General features: G+C 44.1%; 2 protein-coding genes across 15 annotated transcripts in view; one reads left to right on the forward strand and one right to left on the reverse strand.

The window, feature by feature from the left end:
* The window catches only part of MORN5 (MORN repeat containing 5), a 57917-nt gene extending 52773 nt beyond the window's left edge, over positions 1 to 5144 (reverse strand). For all 13 annotated transcript variants that reach the window (XR_007413112.1, XR_007413111.1, XM_049114493.1 and 10 more), the window contains exon 1: positions 411 to 5144. Coding sequence is in view for 11 of the 13 variants with exons in the window: in XM_049114493.1 (XP_048970450.1) it covers positions 411 to 697 (287 nt within the window). In the remaining 2 variants the exon portion in view is untranslated. The remainder of the gene's footprint in view (positions 1 to 410) is intronic.
* On the forward strand, positions 4 to 13761 carry NDUFA8 (NADH:ubiquinone oxidoreductase subunit A8). 2 transcript variants are annotated; one of them, XM_049114498.1, is made up of 4 exons: positions 4 to 143; positions 5661 to 5824; positions 9471 to 9636; positions 13443 to 13761. In XM_049114498.1, the coding sequence occupies exons 1-4, from the start codon at positions 102 to 104 to the stop codon at positions 13578 to 13580; spliced, it is 510 nt and encodes a 169-aa protein (XP_048970455.1). In that variant the 5' UTR covers positions 4 to 101; the 3' UTR covers positions 13581 to 13761. The 2 variants fall into 2 exon arrangements, with proteins under 2 accessions (XP_048970455.1, XP_025330814.1); XM_025475029.3 differs by having other exon boundaries at positions 20 to 152.
* The last annotated feature ends 1051 nt before the right edge of the window (positions 13762 to 14812 follow it).

Below are 14812 nucleotides of genomic sequence, written 5' to 3' on the forward strand. Positions count from 1 at the left end.
CAGGCGCAGACGCTCGGCGGCGCTGGGCGGTCGCAAGGGGACTTCAAGGAGACGGCGGCGGGCGGCTGCGGGGCCTCCTCGGGCGTGGGGCTGCCGCCGTCATGCCGGGGATAGTGGAGCTGCCCACCCTGGAGGACCTGAAGGTGCAGGAGGTGAGGCTCGTCCGGAAGCCAGGCTAGCGCGGCGTCGGGCGGCAGCTCTCCGGGCCTGGGCCCAGCCCTGCTCGGTCCCCCCGGACCGCGGCCCCGGGTCCGCCGCGCAGCCCCTCCCCCACCCCCGCCCCCGGACCCGGGACCCGGGGCGCTGCCCGGACGCCCCCCGCCTCGGGAACCGCCTCCCCCCCCCCCCCCCGCCGTGCGGCGCCTCTGCAGCTTGTCCTCCCCTCCCCCACCAGGACCCCAAACAGCGACCTGTTGGTCCTTGACGCGAGTGACAGTGACACGGGGGGCCTGGTTGGGAACGGGGCGTTTAGTTCATCGATCCAGGAGACGTCATCGACCAACCGCCGTGTGATGCCCGCCCCCGGGGAGGGAGAGACGGTCCCTGCCCTCGTGAAGCTCATCCTTGAATGGGGACACAGGTAGAAAGAGGCGCTTGCAGTGAGGCTCGCGCCGTCAGGTGAAGGCAAGACAGCGCGTGCAGACTGCAGCACGGACCGCGAGGCCCTTCGTAGGTGCCAGGCACGATGCTGATGCATCACAGCTCGTTCGTGAGTTCAGGTCCCGCCAGCAACACTAGGAGGCCGGATGTCGCTGGTCTCTGCATGCGAAGGACAAGAAAACAGGCCTTGAGAGTAGAAGTCATTTGCCCAAGGTCCTGTAGCTCGTCCATTTAGCTTTATTTTTTTTTTTATTTATTTATTTATGATAGTCACAGAGAGAGAGAGGCAGAGACACAGGCAGAGGGAGAAGCAGGCTCCATGCACCGGGAGCCCGACGTGGGATTCGATCCCGGGTCTCCAGGATCGCGCCCTGGGCCAAAGGCAGGCGCCAAACCGCTGCGCCACCCAGGGATCCCTACTTTGCCTTTTTTAAACATAAAAAGTAACTTCATTGCTTTTTCTTTTTCTTTTTTTTAATGATAGTCACACAGAGAGAGAGAGAGAGAGTCAGAGGGAGAAGCAGGCTCCATGCACCGGGAGCCCGACGTGGGATTCGATCCCGGGTGTCCAGGATCGCACCCCGGGCCAAAGGCAGGCGCCAAACCGCTGGGCCACCCAGGGATCCCTAGCTCGTCAATTTAGTGGAGCTGGACTGTGAATCCAGTTCTGACGCTAAAGCCCATGCTTTTAAACTCTCACATTATGGACAAAGCTGGAAAGAGTGAGAATGGTTAGCAGGGCCTTTCGGGTCCGGGAGGCAAGTGCTGTTCGATGTGATTCCAGGGTTCATGGGAAGCAGCCGTTGCAGAGCCTGGAACAAGGTGCCTTGGACTGGCAGGACTGGGAAGTAGCTTCCATGAGGCCAGACTTATTTTTACAAGTGAGGTGGAGAGGAGAGGTGGAGGGTTTAAAGGCAGAAGAGCGTCATGGCAGGGCTGGATGGTAGAACGACGAGGCTACACAAAAGGAGAAGGAGGGCAACACTAAAAATTACGTGCCAGAGACTATAACCCCAGGCACTGCGTTATAAGGGCTTCACTTGCATGATTCCACTTAAATTTGGATGGCTGTGAGAATGGCAACTATTATTTTGCAACAGGTGAAGAACTTTTTGCCTGATGTTCAGGAACTTTATAGTATAAAGTGGAGGCATCCAGTCTTCAGTCTGGTTTCTCGTCCCACAGTGAAGCTAGGTTAGCCCGAAAGTGCTGTATTTCTCATAGGAACCTTAATTTGGTTTAGCAAGCATCTGAGGTTCTGCTTCCCGTGAATATTCTGTATCTGGAATAAGTTTGCCGTTAGCATCCATACAGTTGAGTCGAAATACAGATAATTACGTAACTAAAATACAAGACAAAGTATGATTAAATGTATGGAAGAAGGGCAGACATGGTTTAAGAGATGAGAGCAGGATTTGAAGTTGGATCTAAATTCCAGGCCTAACTGCTCAGTCACCTTGATTAGTCACTTTAGTAGCATTTGCAGACATAGTTATTTTATTTGTAAGATGGAGTGATTCCAGCTGTGTAATTCTTTGAGGCTATAAAGGGAACAGGGAAAGCACTTCTTGGGCATAATGTGAGACTTGGCTAAATGGCATTTGAAGAATAGCATTTGTAGGCCAAGATGGAGCGATGGGCTTTGTAAGCAGGGGTTAGAGCTGAGCAAAAGTAAGGAGATGGGAAAATGCAGGCGGCCACAGATGGGTTCTGGGGACTGTGAGTTCAGTGTCCTGAGACAGCAGCAAGTCCCTTCTTGGAAGTGTCTTGAGTTAGAAGGCTGGATCCAGGAGGCTTCGAATACCCTGTAAAAAGTTGAGGCTTTATTCTTCTGTGAAGCCTGAATACTTCCAGGGCTTGGTTGCTAATTTGTTTGTAAGAGTACAGTAAGAATTGTCTTTTAGGAAGATCACCCTGGCAGCTCTGTGAAGGTGCGTTGAAGAGGGGAAAAGAAAAGTGGGGAGGTTAGTCTTGGTGGTTGTTGACATAATGAGGAGGATATTAATGACCCCAACATAATTGGTGACTGCTCACAGAGTGAAAGAACAGATTTATCTGGAAGTGATCAGACTTAGAAGTGACTCAGGCCTCACAGGCAGGAAAGGTGGAGGAGTCTGTCAGATTTCTAACCTGACAGTGGGCCTGGGGAGGCCAGAGGGAGCAGGTTTGAGAGACAAACACATTTTGGACCTTGTTGACTTTGGAGTTAAAACCCATCCCTATGGAAGAAGCAGTCAGAAGCTTAGGCTGGAAACTCCTTGTACGCATTGACAATTTTGAGTGGAGAAATTATAGCTAATATTTATGATGTGCCTAGCACATCATAAATAAGAGCAGACAATAGCAGATATTTATGTTCTTATAAATAAGAAATATTTCTTATTTATAGAAAAATATTAATATTTTTATGTGTGTTAGCTCATTTAAATCCTCAGTGGTCCTGTCAAATGAATATGATCATCCCCCATTTTCCATAAGTAAAACGGAAGGCACAGCATACATTAAATACTGTAGAAAGAGGTGCAGACATGGTTTAAGGAAGAGAGCAGGACTGGAAGATTGGTTGTAGATTGTGAGACTTTCCACACCTGCAGATTGTATAGACTTGCTGTGTGGAGAGGCTGTCATGAAGGTAAATGGGGAAGATGCTGGAACTCTGTGTTCTCTGAGACAAAGGGAACTGAATGAATTTGAGAAGGTATTCACAGTAAGCAGCTGTGAAAGGATGTTATTTCTGTTGCAACTCATCAGACTTCGTGAAGAAGCAGGTGAGGGGGAGATGGTGACATCCAGAGTCTTTTGCCACCTCAGTGCAGGTGATATAATGCAAAGAGGCCTGATTGAAGGTTACCGTCTGTGAATTCCAGTTCTGCAGTTGCCGCTGACCCGCTGTGTCATCTTGAGCACATCTCTTTCCCCAGGAAAGAGATTTAGTGAGTGGTTATTATCCTTTATTTCCCTGTGACAGAGCATATTTTACATGCTCAACAACTTGTGTGTGCCTAGATTTTGATACGGCCTCTCTCTACATTTGTAGGAAAGTAAGGCAAAGAGTGCCGTAACTTTTTTGGGCATGATAGCTGTGAAGACATTTGAGTAATTAAATCAGCCATTTAAAGGTCTTTTAAGGCATTTATCAAGGAGGTAAATAATAGCTACCTTAAAAATTTTAATATATTAAGCTTTAAAAAGTTTGAATCTTGATTTTTTTTTTTAAGAGACAGAGTGCGAGTGCATGTGTGCAGGAAGCCCGATGTGGGACTTGATCCTGGGACCCCTGGAATCAGGTTCCAAACCAAAGGCAGACGCTCAATCTCTGAGCCACCGAGGTGTCCCAGAAGGAAACTTGCTTAATGAGGAATATCCAAAGAACTATATCCCAGACAACAGGAGCAAACATTGTACCAAACTGTGCTTTAAAGTCCAGAAAAAGACCAGAGTGCCTACTGCCATTGCTGTTTATCTGTATTATCCTAGGGTTTTAGTCAAAGCAGTAAGATAGGAAAAAAAAGGGAGGAAAAATACAAATACGAGAAGGGAAGGGCAATAGTTTTGACTTGTAAATGGAAGTTTTTTCCTCTTAATCCTCATTAGTTTTGTATCAGACTTGACAGAAGTTCAGTAAGATTTGGCTAAAGAGAAGATGGTATACAAACAAGCAGTAACCAATTTGAAAATCTAATAGAAAAAAGTATCCTATTAAGCTAGTATGAAAAATGTTAAAATACTAAGGAATTAAACAAGAAATGCACAAGGTTCCTACATGACAGAAACTATAATTTTAACCAGAGCATAAGAATGACCCGAATAAGAGGAAGGACATACTATATTTTGGTGAGAAGGCATAATTCATGTCATCTTGTCTCTTCCGTAACTGTTGTACCCCTGATAGCTGGCACACAGTGAGTGCTCAACAACTACTTTTGCTAGCCACTATTTTGGGTGCCTGGTGAGCTACAGTAAACATGACATTTAATTATAGTTTCCTTTAGGGAGAATCGTCATCTTCAGTCTAGGAGCTCTGTTGGAAAGAAAAATCCCTACCCTCTTGGAGCTTACGTTCTAGTAGTCACAAATGAAGTGACCATTAATGATAGTTTTTATGCAGTCATTAGGAAGAGATCCTCTGAGGAGGTAAAATTTGAGCAGAGACCCAGTATTATAAACATGCTCATTCCCTTCTAATTTATTAATACATAACTAAACTTCATGTAGTTCCAATGCAAATTATTGGATGAGGGGGTTCATCTGAAAGAACAGCCAAAGTGATTTTGAAAGGGAAGAATAAGGAGGAGGGTGATCCTCCCAGACAACAAATGTTCTATCTAGATTATAGCAATGAAAATGTTGTGTTATTAGCACAGGAAAAGGTAGTTAAACAAAAGAGGCCAGCAGGACCCTTGCTTCAACAGCAGTTAGATGGGCCCTGTGAGGCAGCTGTAACTACACTGTTTCTCAAGAAAATGTACTGGGAGGCAAGTGAAAGACTGGCATAGTTATGGGATGACTACCTTGAATATAGTCTGTAACTGTGAAAAATTAAAAAAAAATTAGTACTTTATCATGAGTAATCACTTTCTGGACTGCGTGTCCTCTTACTGATCCTTTCTAGTCTCATCTTCTGTGATTCTGTAATCTTCTGGGAACTTTATTCTATCACTTTTGTTCCTATAAAGGAGATTGATCAAAGCTCCCCAGAATTAGTGTCTCCCCTTCCATCCCCAAGGCCTCCATCATCCTTTAGAATTCCACTTTCTCTTATAGAGAGCGAAGGATTCTCTTACGGCTGCCATTTCCTTATTTTTAAAATGGAGAGAGTAATGTCAGCCTAATGAGGTTATTATGAAGGCGTAGAAACTCATGTGTGTGAAGAAGCCTTGTGATCTCTAAAGCAGTGGGGATCACAAAGGATTATTATGGCAGCCCCCCTCCCCCTCCCTTGGTAGAGTCAGACTGGTGCTACTTTTATGTTTCCTGTTTTGAGCAGCAGGAGGTAAAGACGAGAAAGTGATATCCTGGTCACAAATCTGTGGTCTGTCTCCCACTGTTCCTTTCCCCAGGTGAAAGTCAGTTCTTCGGTGCTCAAAGCTGCCGCCCATCACTACGGAGTTCAGTGTGACAAGCCCAACAAGGAGTTCATGCTATGCCGCTGGGAAGAGAAAGACCCCAGGCGGTGTTTAGAGGAAGGCAAGCTTGTCAACCAGTGTGCTCTGGACTTCTTCAGGTAAGAATCTTTCACATCAGGGCCTAGGGGCTGAAACATCTAGGTAGGTATATGTATCTTGGTGAACATCCAGCTAATAAAGTGAAAGGAGAGTTTTAGTAGGAAATGCAAGACCTTGAAATCAGACCAAAATAAGCCCAAAGTAAATGATGCAATTATTTGTGTTATTTAGTCTGTTCTTTAATATCCATGAATCTTAATTTCCAAATTATAGAATAATACCTATCTTATACAGGACTGTTATGAAAAATTTGTAAAAGTACATAAAAACAACTAAGCACAGTGCTTGCTAACATGTATTCTCTAGAGTGATATTACTACAGAAGACTCCGTTATTATGGAGAGAAAAGTGTGTACAGAGTCAAGGTATTAAGTAGGCCATTATGCATTATACTACTAGAAGTAAAAAAATATCCAGATTGTAATTGTAGAAAAATGGTTTGACAGACTCTGTTATAAGGGACAGAAATTGCACTTGAAGGGAATTGGCTCATGTAGCTGTAAGGTCCAGAAATAGGACTGGCATCAGGCAGGGCTGGCATCAAAGGGATTACATAACTTCATAACTACTTGGTATCTTTTTGCCTCTCTTCTCCTCCCCCAATCTCTTAGTTCTGTTTTCCTCTGCCAAACTCATTTTCAGAGACTCTTTCCTTACTGTAGCAGAGGTGGCCACCAGTCATTCCACGTGGCTGTGTTGCTTGTCAGGTAGACGTAGGCCAATGGTACTGGTTGTCCAGTGGTATGAGCAGAGGTCCTGGACTCACTGGCCTGGCTGGTTGATTTCATATGCGTATCTTTGAGTCAGGTGTGTCTCAGGAGACAAAATGCTATGTTTGGTCAGGCCTAAAGTGGGGAGTAGACTTAGATTCATCTAAACCACATTGCTCAGAGATAGGGAGGGATTATTCCCCAAGAGGAAATGCGAAGGATGTTACAGAAGACAGGAGACGACTGCTGGCTAGGCAAAACCCACAGTTGTCCATTATAATGACGGTAGAGGGAAAAATCAAATTCCTTCACATAATAGCTGCTTTCCTTCTTTCTTGCTTCTGCTCTGTTTGTCCATATGCAAAGGCATTTTTGTGGTTAAAGTCATAGTGTGTGGTTTAAAACTTATTTTTTACTGAAACTGTTGGGAACATTCTTTCTCTAGATTGTCTTTGTGATCATTTTTACTGGCTGTATAATATTCTACCAGTCTGTCAACCAACCATAATTTACTGGACCAGTTCCTGTTATTAAGTGTCATTTTTTATTCCAGTTTTAGATAAATCTGCAGTGATTATCCCTATGTGTAGATCTTTTTTTCTTTTTAATTAATTCCTTAGGGCACTTGGGTGACTTAGTTGGTTAAGTGTCTGCCTTTAGCTCAGTTCATGATCCTGGGGTCCTGGGATTGAGCCCCACATCAGGCTCCCCATTCAGTGGGGAGTCTGCTTCTCCCTCGCCCTCTGCTCCCCCCCCCCTTATGCTCTATCATGCTCTCTCTCTCTCAAATAAATCTTTAACTTTTTTTAAAAATTTATTTATGATAGAGAGAGAGAGAGGCAGAGACACAGGCAGAGGGAGAAGCAGGCTCCATGCACCGGGAGCCCGACGTGGGATTCGATCCCGGGTCTCCAGGATCGCGCCCTGGGCCAAAGGCAGGCGCCAAACCACTGTGCCACCCAGGGATCCCTCAAATAAATCTTTAAAAAAATTAATTCTTTGGCATAAATTTCCCAGCAGTGGGATTATTCTGTAAAAGGGCTTTGAACATTATATATGGCTCATGGACTATTGTTGCCATTTTTTTTAAAGTAGCTGCCCTCAGCAGTATATCTTTTTATACCTTACCAGCATTGCACATTATTTAAATATTGAATAAGTACAACAATATTTTATTCTTGCTTGAATTTGCATTGGTTTGATGGCTCACGAGATAGAATGTGTGTTTACTTGTTAAACATTTCTAAGAGAACTTTGGAAAAGCACTTCTGTTTTGGCCCAGAGGGAGTATATTTAAGTGGGAAAAGTTTGGATTTCACAAGCTCCGGAGGTGTCCCAGCTGCCTTCATGAGAGGAATTTCTTACTGAAGTTGCTTTTCATAGGTGTTAGTAGGTAATTGTTGGATGTGGGTACCAGGGTAACAGGGTCCAGAACAAAGACTAAGTACTACAAGTAGTACTAGCGGCTCTCCACTGTACCATGCTGGAGGAATAAAAAACTCACGTTGGGAACGGTAGCCCATTCCCAGAGTGATTCCCAAGTGAGGTGGGTGTAATTTTCTGTACTGTGGACATCCCGGTCAGTGAGGCCAGAGGCAATTCAGAAAAGCCCTATAGGGCTTTGATCTTCCTTCTTGCTTTCCACGCACACCCTACCACTCATAGTTTACAGTAGGGTCCCTGGAAGGGTATATAAGAAATTGGTAGCATTAGTTGCTTCCTAGGAGGGAAACCCAGCAGGAACGGAAAGCAGATTTTTCACTGTGTATTTCCTCCATCCCATTTCTGAGGTTCCTTGTGAGCTGTGTTAAGTAAGATTCCTGTGTCGAGTGTAGCTAGATTCTTGGAGTATGGCAAGTAAGCACTTCCTAAGCATGATTCCTTTGAGGGAATAAGGGTGTTATGCGTTTCTTCCACTGCCTCATTTATGGCTTTTACATAAAATAGTGGTATTTATTCTTCATTGAGTTGGCATTTATTGGATTAATAGCAAGATTGAATGGTAAGAGAAGGAGAATTTTGCCAAATAATTGAGGCTTATCTCTTACACACAAAAGTTACTGTTTCTTCAGCCAGTTTTGGCAGTCACAAAATGATTTACCTGCTACCTTGCTTCTTAACAGAGAGCACCAAATTAATTTAATTTTCTTCTTTTTTTTTTTTTTTAAGATTTTATTTATTCATGAGAGATACAGAGAGGGGGAGAGAGAGAGAGAGAGGCAGAGACACAGGCAGAGGGAGAAGCAGGCTTCATGCAGGGAGCCCGACGTGGGACTCGATCCCGAGTCTCCAGGATCCCGACCTGGACTGAAGGCGGCGCTAAACCGCTGAGCCACCCGGGCTGCCCCTACTTTAATTTTCTTAATGGCAGAGATTAATCTGTTTTTGTTCAGTGCATTAATAGAGTGAGGACTTTGAACCCTGGGGAGCATAAGGTCATTTGCCTCTGTACCGAAAGACCCCAGGATCTTCCACTTGTTAGTTTTTGTATTTGCCTTTGATAATTCTGTCTCTTCCTTTGCCATGGTCTGTCACCTCTGACTTTTGTCAAAATGCCTATCTTGGAATTATGCCGCCTCTTCTAAATTTGCTGAACTCCTAATCTTTAGAATTAGATCTAACAGAAAGAATAGATAAGCCCTAAGTGAGGAGTGTTCTGTGTAGAATATATGTGCCTTAGACCACAGTCTTTGCATTTCAACTCATTTATTTTTGCTACATAAAGAAATTAGATCTTATTCCTCAGCAATCTTTTTCTAGTTACTGGTTCTCATCTGAGGATCTCCAGGTTGTCTTGTAAATGAGATAAGACCATCTATTCTCCTACCTTTGAGAAAGCAAGGCTATGTATTGGAGGTCTGTACTAATTTTTCCCCACTTTTCTGTTTTTCATTATTTTGCAAGGAGCTACCCCTAATCTAGCCTTCTTTTCCAGGCAGATAAAGCTTCACTGTGCAGAGCCTTTTACAGACTATTGGACATGCATTGATTATTCTGGCCTGCAGTTACTTCGTCGCTGTCGCCAACAGCAGGCCAAGTTTGACGAATGTGTGCTGGACAAACTGGGCTGGGTACGACCTGACCTGGGAGAGCTGTCCAAGGTAAAAAGTCTCCTGCTGGGAGCCCCATCTTCTCACTAAGGGGTGGGTAAGGGCAGGGGGTGGTCAGAAAAGGATCTTCTCTGAGTACAGATATGACGGGAGAAATCTGTATTTACCAAACAGGTTAATGAGGGAGTAATTATACACAATCCAGAAAGGGAGTTTTTTTAATAGAAATATTTCTTTAAATAGATCCTCCAGCATCTGCAGATTTGTTTTTGTTTAATTACCTAATTGGAGAACAAAAGGGAGTAGATGAGGATAAACAGTGTTAGGGGCATTGGCAGTTGAAAGCATTGAAGTCATTGTGGAATTCAGAGAGGAAATCGGATCGAGGGTATGCCAGATTCTTCAGGCCAGATTTATCAGTACCTAGGATTTTTAAGTCTGTCCCTATAGTTTAAAAAGCATGTTTTCCTACTCTTGGTTCTGTATTTCCTCAGTCATGACCCCACCATCTCTTGAAACATTAGAAATCTGAATGTCTTTTTCCTTCATTTCCTACTCTTTCTCCTTTTATACAATCATCAATTCCTGTAGGTGAGCTTTTCCTGGATTATTTTTTGAATCCACTCACTGTCCCCACATTTTGAACAGGAGTTCTTAACTTGGGGTATGTGAATGTCTGGAGGGGAGGGTGGTTCAATTCAGATTTTAGGAGATCTTATATCACCGAAACGGAAGCTTTTAGGATATAATTATGTTTTCATTATAGGCATTATCTGTATGGAAAATAAATATCACTTTATTTTTAAAACTTCAGGGGCTTGCTCTTGCTTGCAGTATTCTAGCTTACAAGGCCCTTTGTGATCTGACCTATCCCTGCTTTTTAATTTTTTATTTTTAGAGAGGGGTTAGGGTATGGGTAGAGGGAGAGAGAGAATCTCATTATTCTCACTTGGGGCTCGATCTCACAACCCTGAGATCATGACTTGAGCTAAAATGGAGAATCAGACGCTTCACCAACTGAGCCACCCAGGTGCCTTTGACCTTCTCCTGCTTCTTGAACCTTATCATCATCCATTCCCCCGGGACAGATAGGTGTCAAGGCATGGAGGGAAAACTCAGGTTTGAATGGAGGAAGATAGTACCATTGAATCACTATGGGATTCTGAGCAAATTGCTGACTGTTTCGTGTCCTACCGCATCTACAGAGTAGGACCAGTATTCATCCCTAGTTTTCTGTAAGGAGTAAGCTCCTAGAGAGTCTTTGTGAACCTCTAGCCTAGTGCCTGGTGCATAGGTCCACAATTAGTCTTTGTTCCCTTCCCTTTATGTGCAATATCTATGAATAGTTGGATCTTTTTTTTTTTTTTTTTTTTTTTTTAAAGATTTTATTTCTTTATTCATGAGAGACAAAGAGAGAAAGAGAGAGAGGCAGAGACACAGGCAGAGGGAGAAGCAGGCTCCATGCAGGGAGCCTGATGTGGGACTTGATCCCGGGACTCCAGGATCACGCCCCAGGCCAAAGGCAGGTGTCAAACTGCTGAGCCACCCAGGGATCCCCAGATAGTTGGATCTTAAGCTTGGTGTCCTAAGTAGATGAATGGCTTAGCAATTTTGTTTTTTGTATCCAGCTTGATTATCTTCAGATATCTTCTCTTGCTGCCCTGAACAAATTACTTCATATTGTTGATAACTTTGTGCTGGAAAACCCTGGGACCTATATGCATTTACTAATGAAAACAACCTTTTCTCATTTCTCTTCTCATGAAAGGAGAATTAACAAATCATGCTATTAAGAAAGCAGTATTAATTCCTGCATCATTGTGTTAACATTTTTAAATTAATTAATTAATTTTTATTTTTAAAGGTTTTGTTTATTTGCCAGAGAGAGAGAGTGCATGAGAGTGGGGAAGGCCAGAGGGAGAAGGAGACTCCCCACTGAGCAGGGAGCCTGATGTGGGGCTCAATCCTGGGACTCCTGGATCATGACCTGAGCTGAAGGCAGATGCTTAACTGACTGAGTCACCCAGCCCCCACCCCCCTGCCTTTTTTTTTTTTTTTAAGGTTTTATTTATTTATTTGAGAGAGAGACTGCATAAGAGTGGGGAGTACATTTTTAAAAACATATAAAATATTGTCCTAACTCTTTTCAAAAGTTTATTTTTTTAAGAGGATTATCAGTTTTAGTCATACTTAACGTCAGAATCCAGTCTCTTTTTAGAAAGGTGATGACCAGCTAGATGAAGCCTAAATTTTAGCTTTATTCACTTTTGCATTCTGCTTCCACCCAGTTGCCCCTCTTCCCTCTGTACCCCTGGCCAATTTCTACTCACTCCTCTGTCGTCAGCTTCCATGTCAGTGTCCTGGAAGTTTCCAGCCTTCCTAAGGCAGATGGCTCTCTCTCACCCATAATTCTGCCATCTCAGTAAGGGTAACATTGAAAATAACTTACGGAGCACCTGCTGTACCTTACATCTGACCGTGTATTGTCCTAATAGCACTGTGAGAGGTGGTCAGTCTCCACCTCTGACATGTAGCATGTATCTTTATCATGGGCAAGCTAGCCTCCCTGGTCCTTACCTGTGAACTACAGATAATAATGCCTCACGAGGTGGTTATAATAATAATTGTGCTACTGTGAAAGCTCCATTCACAGTAAATAGTTTTTGCGTTTGTGCATATGGGAAGACTAACCAGTTCTATCACATGGAATGGCTTGAAGATCAGACCACTACATAACAACACTGTTATATGGCCTTGTCTTTCCATTTCTCTGCATGTTTCCTCATCTTTAAAGTGAGAACAATTTATGCTGGGTTTCTGATGGAGATACTGTGACCACCAGGGATAATGTGGACGTGAGCACCTTCCATCTCTTTCCCTGTTACCATCATGTAGTGCTGCACCATCTTGCCAGGCCTCTTGATTTGGCTCTCCCAATTCTGGTCCTGTCCCTCTGTAATCTAGCTTCTGTACCTTCCAGCCTGCAGATGTGCTTCAATTGCTTCCCTACTTCAGTGGCACCTATTACCATTGGGTTAAAATTTAAACACTTAAAAAAAAAAAAAATAAAATGTAAACACTTTTTGCACATCATTTAGTGTACCACCATCATCTAGTCCTGTCTTCTAGTATAGTATGTTATTTTAAAAGCACAGGCTTTGGAGTAGACTGATCCAGCTTCGAGTACTAGTTTTTCCACTATTATTAGGTAGATGGTCCCAGGGAACTTCTGCAAAATGATCTCATGGGAGTGTGAAAATGAGATGGAGTAAGGTGCTCAGTATCACTTCTGACAAGCACTTGCCTATGTGTTTCATGCAATCTTCGCCTTGGCCATTCTAAAGATATGCCTCTCTGTCTTCACATGTATCGTTTTCTTGGAATGTCTTTCTCCTGCTAATCTTCCTGCCGGGCTCATGGCATCCTTTAAGATGAAGCTAAGTGTTACCCCCTCTGAAAGTCCAGCCACTAGCCTTCAGGATGGGCTACATGTGTAGAGTCCTTACTCTAAGTCTTAAGTCGCAGCACTTAGTTCATGCATCAGTTGTGATGATTTGGTTGCTTGTCTGGCTCCCTCAGTAGTAGTAGTAAGTGAGTAGTAGTGAGCCCCTTGAGGACAGGGTGTGTTCATGTTACCTGCTGTATCCCTAACTTCTGCCACGTGGAATGACCCAAAGAAGGCTTTCTTAAATGTTTGTTCAAGGATCAGATGAGTCTAAATGTGGTTTGCTGGGGTTTGAAAAAAGAGGGGTAGTTGGGGCAGCAGGAGCAGAGGGGAAATGCTGGGAGGTGCGTTCTTGGGCTCAGACTGTTCCACCAGACCTCATCCTTGCTTCTGTCCTCTTTGCCCCTCACAGGTCACCAAAGTGAAAACAGATCGGCCTTTACCGGAGAATCCCTATCACTCAAGACCAAGACCAGAGCCCAACCCTGAGATAGAGGGAGAGCTGAAGCCTGCCAAACATGGCAGCCGCCTTTTTTTCTGGACCATGTAAAGATTGGTCCATGGCCCACGCTCAGTCACACGCCCAGACAACCACTGATGAAATTCCCGTGCAGTTTGCATCGGCCGTTTGAGTGTTCTTTCCGGGATCACAAACTGAACAAAAAAGTTAATTTATGTGACTTGGCAGTTATTCTATACCATTTCCTGGCCATTAAAACTTTTAAAGGAAACAGTTGTATTTTATTATGTTTTATATAACCTTTTGGCCTTTAAAGATGACTTCCCTTTACTTGTTCTTCTTGTGGTCCTGTGTGTTCCTCTCTCTCTCTGCTTTAAGTCAGCCGGGGGAGCCACGTTAGATCAGGCAGAAAGGACTGTGTAAAGGAAAGGCTCCCTTACCTGTCTGTGTTCACGCATTTTGAAGTCTTACCACTCTCCCCATCCAACATTACAAATAGCTCTCCTTAAAGGTCATGCAAGGAAAGTGTCCAGGATAGGAGAAGTGAAGAAATGTTTGAGCCTTGTGACTCAGGCCATGGGAGGGGCCTCCTGGCTAGGTTTTAGGCAGTCTTGCTCAAAGTTTCTTAAAGAACCAAACTTCCACCACTTCCCCTTGATAGCCCATCCTCAAGCATTATAACCCAGATGTTTTTCCTGATAGACAAGGGAGGTGGAGGCTGAGCTCCCAGCTCCAAAGCCAGGAAGTCGGGAGGTCTGAGTGTCAATTCCAACCTTGGGTGTGTTCCTTAACCTCTTGTGAGAGGTTGAATTTGAAGACAAACTAAAGACAACATGCTTATCTACCTCCTGGGCAGGTTAAAGCGACAAGTATTTATAAAGCTCGGGCTCAAAGCACTATTATGTCGTTCTTTTCCCTTTCCTTCAGTTCCTTTTTCACTAGTAGGTCATTTCCTCTACATCTCACTGGGTCGCTTTACACCCTTCTGCTTGTGGCCTTTAATTGCGCGTGGCCCCATGTAAGTACACGGCAGCTCCCTGGGCCTTAGTTTCCCTCTGTGGAGCTCCAAAATGCAAAGTCGACGTGTCTTTCCAAAGACCTTTCCAACTCCCACTCTAAAGATTCCGTGCAGGGAGAGTGCCGGGAGGCATTAGAAGAGGGGCAGGGCCTGTCACCCAAAGCATCAGTATAGTTCAGAGACTAAGTTCTGTGTGATTGGCTTTGCCCCTCCCCTACAGTTGGGAGCACTTTGGATGAACCTCACTCTTACCTGTTCTGCAAAAGTTCCTGACCAGCTGCCTTTGCCTCATTGTCAGATTTAA

Source organism: Canis lupus, chromosome 9, assembly GCF_003254725.2.
Source record: "Canis lupus dingo isolate Sandy chromosome 9, ASM325472v2, whole genome shotgun sequence".
Classification (NCBI taxonomy): domain Eukaryota; kingdom Metazoa; phylum Chordata; class Mammalia; order Carnivora; family Canidae; genus Canis; species Canis lupus.

Excerpts from the sequence above, each read along its gene's own strand:
- NDUFA8 (XM_025475029.3), top strand. The coding sequence starts at position 102 with ATGCCGGGGATAGTGGAGCTGCCCACCCTGGAGGACCTGAAGGTGCAG. Across the intron at positions 153-5,660 it reads AGGACCTGAAGGTGCAGGAG|GTGAAAGTCAGTTCTTCGGT; the intron begins GTGAGGCTCGTC and ends TCCTTTCCCCAG. Across the intron at positions 9,637-13,442 it reads ACCTGGGAGAGCTGTCCAAG|GTCACCAAAGTGAAAACAGA; the intron begins GTAAAAAGTCTC and ends TGCCCCTCACAG.